Here is an 8,279-nt window from a genome sequence, read left to right as displayed (position 1 = left end):
CATAGCTCATTCTTCTCTCAATTACTGAGAAAAGAACACCACCTCAAATTGTGCGCATTTTCAAAAACAGTACCTTCCACACCTGTGTAAACGGCCCCTTCCTCCTCTTTAAAAAAATAAAAGCCCCCTTCTTTGTTCTCAAACACAATTAGCAACAACAAACCACCAGTTGGTTCATCGCAGAACGTGCAGAGTACAGACTGTCATTGGCTCACCTGAATCCTAAAGATAACTCTTTTTCTTTTTTTTTAGTTTTTAGTTCTATTACCCACAAATAGGAAAAGTAAGACTAAAAAAGCAAAATGACTTGACTCACAGGATCGAAGGAGAACTAAAAACAAGAAGGGGAGAACGGAAAACACAAAAAGACACTAAGTAGGAAAACTGGGTTTCTCAAAGGCAAAGGATTGGGACCCTGGAGACTGAAGCTGCGGGGCCATGTACTGAACTCCCTCGGAGAAAGCACCTCCTGAAGCACATCAAGAGCAGACTTCCGGCCTCCTTCTTGAAAGGGGGATGGTAACAGGAGAGACACAAGCTAGAGCACAACCTGGGATAAGCAATCACAGTATGCACCTCCAAAGACTACGAGGATCTCAGAACACAAAGCTGAACTGAGAACTTAAGTCTGTGCTGGGACTGGGGAGATGGCTCCATGGGTGAAGCAGGTGCCATGTAAATGTGAGGAGAGGAGGTCCGTCCCCTCCACCTGCATAAAGGTGGTGACCCACGGTGATGTCAGCACTCAGGAAAGAAAAATCAGGGATCCTCAGAATAAGCTAGCTAGACTAGCCAAAGAAATGAGCTAAGTTCAAACGTGAGACTCTGTCTCAAAAGAAGACAGAGAGCAATGGAGGAAGATGCCTAACAGAAACTTCTGGACTCCACACATATGTGAGAACACTCACAAACCACACACATATACACAGGCAAAATAAGATCACCATGTACACCAACTAAAGGACTAGACTATACAGCCTAGTGTTAGATTTTACCCACAAAACATTGCAAAGGAATTCTGACAATTTAGAATCTTTGACATTTGACAGGGTACAGAGAGAACAGGACTTCATAATGGGGAACAGTAAGAGAAGGGATCCATCCAGAAAAAACTAATTTAGTCATAATAGCAAAACATGCCAAAAACTTCTCAAAAGTAAGAGGCAGTCTTATGAAGAGGGGCAATGAGCAGTCATGGTGGTACGTGCTTACAGCTGGAAAGCCAAGGGAGGACTGAGAGTGCAAGGTCGGCAAAACAACAGAGCCAGACTCTAGCTCAAGGAGAAGACAAGTGTGAGTCAGACCTCAATAAAAGGAAGTCTGTGAGAAAACTTGGTGTTGGTCTCTTTGGCCACGGTTCCTGTCATTCAAGACACTCACTCTTAACTCTGAAAGGCATTATTTACTGGAAAGAAATATAAGAGATCTCCCTAATTCTTGTAAGGCCAAGTAATGTGCCCCTAGTCCCCACCCAAACAAAAAAAAAGTATCTTACAAATTCTGAACCCCAACTTTGGAATATCCAAAGCCAGGGTCTAAAATTACAATGTACACGACTCTCAGAGGGCCTGGGAACAAACCATGCTGCCCAGCAGATTCACACTTGGCAGAGGAGAGCAGCGGCAGTCAAGGAACTCAGTGCTTTGCTAAAAGTGATATCTTTACATCCAGTTCAGAAAGCCGTCATCCAGGCCAGGTCAGATGTCCTTATGTTAAGTCACATTTCCATGGTACATTGGCTCACCAAAACCAATGAGTGATTCTGAGAAGTCTTGAAGGAAATTATGACACCCATGGAGGAACCCAGAGTCAAGAAAGGCTTTCTCGGAGAGAGAGCTATTTAATCTTAGCAAGGGCAGCAGCTCTTCTTTCTGTGTTCTGGAACAAGGCACGGATTAAAGCTTTTACTTCGCTGGAAGAGAATGCAGTTGCCAGGGGCCCTTTTCCATCTGCCCACCTGCAAAACAAGACAAGTTCTATTTCCTATTATGTCTCTGTAAAAGTCAGACTTTAAATTGTCTTACTTGATCCAAACACTCAAGAAATTAATTAAACCCTGGGAACCCCATTCTTCTTTAGATATGACTGCTCATGACTGCAACTAGCAGAGCCAGAAAAAAAGTAGAGACAGGGGAGAGATGGCTCAGTGGTTAAGAGTAACGGCTGCTCTTCCAGAAGATCAGGGTTCCAGGGTTCAACTACCAGTACCTACACAGCAACTCACAATAGTCTGCAACTCCAGTTCCCAGGGCCCTGATACCCTCTTCCGGTCTCTGTGGGCACCAGACACATATCTGGTGCACAGTGTACAGGCATACATACACAAAATTGCCATACACATAAAATAAGTAAATAAAAAAAGAGAGAAAACAAAAATTGAGCCACATATGATGACTACTTGCAATTTAAGCATTTGGGAAGCTGAGGCAGGAGGATCTTTCGAAATTCAAGGCCAGTCTGGTGTATATAGTTAAGACCTGGAGTATACAGTAAGACCTGGAGTACATAGTATACGCCCAGCTCTTTCATTTTTTTCTAAACTGCAGTGATGGGGAATCTAATCATTCTTAAAATGCATCATCCAGGTGTAAGAAGGATGCACTAATTAGAAACACCAGAACACCTGTAGTGCATTCCAAAACCACATGTTCTGGCTGGGCAGTGGGGGCTCATGCTTTTAATTCCAGCACTCGGGAAGCAGAGGCAGGTGGATCTCTGTAAGTTCGAGGCCAGCCTGGTCTACAAGAGCTAGTTCAGGATAGGCTCCAAAGCTACAGAGAAACCCTGTCTCAAAATCCCCCAAAACAAACAAACAAAAGCATATTCTATCAAAACAGTATGAATGAAAAACTTTTGTTATTAAATGTGAAAATGGTCATGAGATCTGACCTATGAAAGATTACTCAAAGGCCCCAGCAATGAGACATGAAGTTCTTGCCTGAATACTTCTATGTAACAGAGGTGCTAGAGATGTGATCCAGTGGTAGAGGGCTTGCCCAGCATGCACAAGACCCTGGATTCAATAACCTGCCTATCGGTGTGTGTCTCTCACGCATTCACACACATGGGGGGGTGGGGGGAAACTGCCACTGATGGTCCTGGTCCTCTTGTGACCATACGTATGCTGCCACGGGAAACAGATACGCACCGGTCTCCAATTTCTTGCAAGTTAGCCTGCAGCATTATCATCAGTTCTTTGAAGGGCATCCATTTGGCCACATAGACTGGAACCTCTTCCTGATATTTCTTGTTCTTGTTTTCATCAGACAGAGGTGCAAACACTTGTGGCCCTTCATCCATCACTGTTTTGCACAGCGAATATAATCTATCACCATCTTCAGTTGAGATGTCCTAGTTAGCACAAAGGGAACGTAACATAAAAGAACTGAGCCAAAGGGCAGGGCAGGGCAGATGTTTTCCAACCAATGAAGCACATCTCACTAGTCACTAGGTCCAGTCAGCTCTCTGAAAACCCCCCTGAAGTCAGCGTGAGATAAGCTGTGTGGCAGGCGGTGGTCAGCAGTTCTGTGTGTCTGCACAGGAGCCTGTGTCCCCAGCACAATGTGTTACACATGGCCTGTTGCAAAGGACAGGGTGCCCAGGCAATTTTCCCCATAGGATCACACAGTCCACTCAACTGCACAGCATGCTGGCAAAGTGGGGCCTTCACAGACTATTCACGTTGGTAAATTCAATTACTTAGTTCATCTGCAGAACAAATGACTTCAAGCTAAATGTCTCGGGACTACTGCCCAGTTTCCAGTGTCCTCACTTCTAATTTGGATGCTAGAATGAGAAGTTGCACAACCCTACTTTCTTATCTAGGTGTACAAGAGATTAGCAAGTTCCCAGCAAAACAGAATTCTGACAAAACTGGAACCAACCAACCAAACCGCAATAGCCTGAGTTAGACACTAACTGACCAATCGCTTCTACCATTTGTGTCAACTAAAAACAAGACTGCAGTATCACTCTCTTAACAAGGTCACAGTGCGGATAAGACTCGCATTTCAAGTCTGTATCAGCTCTTACCTCCAGAGCAGTGATTCTGCCAATCATCTCAGCAATCGCTGTGTTTAGCAAGGTCCCCATGGCCTTGCAATATATATTCACCGGCAGAACATCCTGCCACACAATTCCAAGTGTCTTTAGCTGGTGCAGTACCTGTCAGAAGAATGAAACTATTTACATGGAAGGAGATGGCTATAATTCACACTGTTCTAGATTTACACTTAATGTTTTATGTGATAAATAAAACTGGGTAGAGGAGAGATATAAAAGTGAGGGAACTGGGACTCTATGGCTCTTGCATGTTTAACCTCCGGGGCACCCCTGAGAGAAAAAAAGCAGACTCATCCTGATGGGAGCACCATGGTGAAAAGGCAAATCAGCAGAGGATGAGATAAACTACGTGTGGTATGGACGCAATGGAACACTGCTGAACCTCGAGGGCCGGAGTCATGTCATTTGTGAGAAAACATGCACAGCTGGAGATGATCACTGTAAGCCAATCAAGTCCATCTCAGAGGACACAGATCATGGCTTTGCTCACTTGTGGTTCCTAGATTTTACACAGACCCATAGAACGATGTACAACCCCAGCTAGTACCTTGGGCAACTGAGGAGAGGGAACCTGAAATGACCCTATCCTATAGCCATACTGATGAATATCATGCATATCACCATAGAACCTTCATCTAGCGATGTATGGAGATAGAGACAGAGACCCACATTGGAGCACCAGACTGAGCTCCCAAGGTCCAAATGAGGAGCAGAAGGAGGGAGAACATGAGCAAGGAAGTCAGGACCGCGAGGGGTGCACCCACCCACGGAGACAATGGGGCTGATCTATTGGGAGCTCACTAAGGCCAGCTGGACTGGGACTGAATAAGCATGGGATAAAACCGGACTCTGAACATGGCGGGCAATGAAGGCTGATGAGAAGCCAAGGACAATGGCACTAGGTTTCGATCCTACTCATGAACTGGCTTTGTGGGAGCCTAGCCTGTTTGGATGCTCACCTTCCTAGACCTGGATGGAGGGGGGAGGACCTTGGACCTCCCACTGGGCAGGGAATCTGGACTGCTCTTCAGACTTGAGAGGGAGGGGGAATGGAGTGGGGGGAGGGGAGAGGAGTGAAGGGAGAGGGAGAGGAGTGGGAGGAGGGGGAGCGAAATGGAAGGGGGAGAGGAGGCGGAAATTTTTTCAACAAAAAAATAAATAAATAAAAATAAAAGACATGAAAGAAGAGCAAGGGACTCAGCACTTGACAGGAAAGGTGAGAAAAAGGAAGGAAAGGGGTATGTGTTCTATTAATACTTGTATGCAAATGTCCTTATAAAGCCCAGTCCACATACAGTGAATATACACCAGTGGAGGGAAGACTCACTTAACACAGGAGCAGAGATAAAAGCCTACATTTAAAATCTGAGTCAATAGAAAGATACCCTCCACTTGTCTTGGTTGAATAGGAAGAAGGTCTTACCCAGAGCTGTGACAGGTATCTAGACTTTCCAACAGAGAGCACAGGAATCGACTGAGGATCTTGCTAGGTGGGGTAAGGGGGCTCTAAGAATGGAGCACCACGGTCAGTGCCTGTAACAGCCTCCTACCTGCCTCACGGCTTTGCTTGCTGCAGAATAATTCTCTTCGTCGTCCATGTTTGAAAAGCTCCTAGCACTTGATAATCTTTCGAGAAGTTCTCCTTTCTGTGCCCGCATTTGGGCCAAAAAACACTCTGTGCCTACAATGAGAAAATAAAAATCTGTAAACCTGTTGAATCACACATTACAAAACCAGGGTGGGAGAGATAACAGAAGCCTGACAGCTCCTCAATCTGTATGAAAACAACTGCATTTGAAAAAGCCACTAAATGTTTGTCAACTTCATATCTATATAAACTGATTCTGAATCCATTCAGCCCTTTGGTCCTATCAAAGGTGACAGATAAACATTTCTCAACAGCTTGAAAAAAAAAAAAAACAGCTACTTAGTCGGGCAGTAGTGGTGCATGTCTTTAATCACAGCACTTGGGAGACAGAGACTGATGGATCCCTGTGAGTTTGAGGCTAGCCTGGTCTACAGAGCAAGTTCCAGGACACCTAGAGAATTTCTGTCTCAACCATCCCCACCCCAAAAAGAAAAAGAAAAACAACCCAGCTACCTACTGTTCCAGTGTCTACACCACTTATGGGGATACCTGCAGCTGAAAAGCTACTTGAACCATACAGATTCTCAACTCTTCTCTGGGTACTTTCATTGTAAATTTCAATTTACCCTACAATGGATTTCTCTGGACTTCTAATAATCACAGTCAAAACCAAGGAAGTCCTAAAGGGTGGGAGTTGCTTTGGGGTTTCCAAAAGAACAAGGACAGACACCAGTGAGGGTTGTCAACAACACAGACAGTGCTGTCATGGTACACATCTTATTATGTGGCTCTCTCCCGACACAAATGACTTGAAGTCAATGCATACCAGCAATGAAGTCAGGATGCTAGCATATACCACAGAATCATGGCATGAAAAAGTAATGCTTGCACAAAATTGAATCCATTTTACAGAATTAAATAAGTAGAAATATTAACACATTAGAAGACCTCCCACACTCTAACACATCTAATTCGTCACTAACTCCTAACCTCCTCGGCTATTAAATTACAGAGATATTACACTATTAGGAATAAGTCACATCCCCCAAATGGAAGCTTCAGTTACCAAGTCTCCTGAAGCCAGGCACAAGGTCCACAAAGGTAGTCGTGCCATCACAAAGAATGGGGGCAAGACGCAGTCTGAACTGATGACCCAGGGTCAGCAAGTGGTGAGCAATATACATGCAGTTGTTATGGTGAATGGCAGCCAACTGGGGCAGCTTCTGAAGGTTCTCCCTAGGTCAAAAGGAAGGAAGGGCAGAAAAGGAAACCACCTGTTACTCAAGTCAAGCTTTCTGGAAAGTTGTCTCTCCTCTAAGATGGCAGACCTTGGCTTTCACCACTGTCTACCTTGTAAATGCTGAATATAGCAAAACATGCAATCATTCTATTCAGTCAGTTGTTCTAGCTAATGTGATCTTATCCAATACAACTGTCCCAGTGGTGGGCTGGAGAGAGGTCTCAACAACTAAGAGTGCCTGCTGCTTTTGCATAGGACCTGAGTGTGGTCCCCAGTATACAAGTCAGGTGGCCTAACAACCACCTGTAACTCTAGCTCTAGGGAATCTAACTTCTGGCCTCTGTAGGTATCTGCCCGCCCCCCTCCAATGACTAAAAAAAAAGAAAAACCAAGAGAATAAACTGTGGATGTGTTGCTCTTAGCATGGGAAACACAGTAAACTTCATTCTTTTTTTTTTTTTTAAAGATTTATTCATTTATTATGTATATAACATTCCTTCCATGTATGCTTGCAGGCCAGAAGAGGGCACCAGATCTCATTACAGATGGCTGTGAGCCACCATGTGGTTGCTGGGAATTGAACTCAGGACCTCTGGTAGAGCAGTCAGTGCTCTTAACCTCTGAGCTATCTCTCCAGCCCAGTAAACTTCATTCTAAGCAAGGGGAAATACAGGCTTTTTGAATTCCCACTTATTTATATAACGAAACACTGGAACTTTTCAAGTTGACTACAGATCAGAAAGAATCACATGAGAAATATGAAAATATAAAGATGTTTAGAGTTTATTTCAAACACTAAATCAAAATCTTTGAGAATAAAATCAGGCATTTTTACTTTTGGAAATCTCTGCAGAAGATTTTTTATCCCAGAATTAAAAAAAATTACTGCTTCAATTCTTCCACACAAATTATTCTCTAACTAGCTCAGAAAGAAACCCTATACAAACACCATTCAATTCACACCTTCTAGTTTGCTGCCTGAATGCCGGCACAGGCCAGAGACCAGATGTTCCCATTCCAGGACAGGCCCCACAACCATCTGTGGGTGCTGGAGTGGTAGCTCTGTTGATAGGATGCTTGCTATGCAAGCATGAGGACTTGAGTTCAATCCCCAGAACCCATATAAAAAGGCTGGGCATGGTGTAGGGAGAAGGGAGGGGAGAGGAGGTTCAGGGGAAACACACACACAAACAAAGCAGGAGTCTTAGACCAACCCTAGGGGTGAGGCCTAGGTAAAGATATCTACTTGAGAAGTTTCATAACTGGTTTTAAAACAATGCCACATCTGAGAGCAATAATTCTCAAAGTACAACCCCCTGACAAGCAACATGAGCAGCATTTAGAAACCTGCTAAAGATCCAGGTATTAGCCGGGGGGGGGGGGGGCGCG

The 8,279-nt window shown here is 44.4% G+C and overlaps 1 protein-coding gene across 1 annotated transcript in view; it reads right to left on the bottom strand.

Annotated features, from left to right (window-relative positions):
* Positions 1-957: 957 nt before the first annotated feature.
* The window catches only part of Zw10 (zw10 kinetochore protein), a 26,458-nt gene continuing 19,136 nt past the window's right edge, over positions 958-8,279 (bottom strand). Inside the window, exons 12-16 of the mRNA XM_050156379.1 lie at positions 6,717-6,886; positions 5,613-5,743; positions 4,033-4,164; positions 3,149-3,351; positions 958-1,957 (exon numbers count right to left, since the gene is read on the bottom strand). Of these exons, the coding sequence (XP_050012336.1) occupies positions 1,837-1,957; positions 3,149-3,351; positions 4,033-4,164; positions 5,613-5,743; positions 6,717-6,886 (757 nt within the window). The 3' untranslated portion in view covers positions 958-1,836. The remainder of the gene's footprint in view (positions 1,958-3,148; positions 3,352-4,032; positions 4,165-5,612; positions 5,744-6,716; positions 6,887-8,279) is intronic.

Source organism: Alexandromys fortis, unplaced genomic scaffold (assembly GCF_014885135.2).
Source record: "Alexandromys fortis isolate MF-2015 unplaced genomic scaffold, M_Fortis_MF-2015_v1.1 scaffold_89, whole genome shotgun sequence".
Lineage (NCBI taxonomy): Eukaryota > Metazoa > Chordata > Mammalia > Rodentia > Cricetidae > Alexandromys > Alexandromys fortis.
Note: the sequence above shows the minus strand (reverse complement) of the source record. Positions and strands in the feature narration are given on the sequence as shown.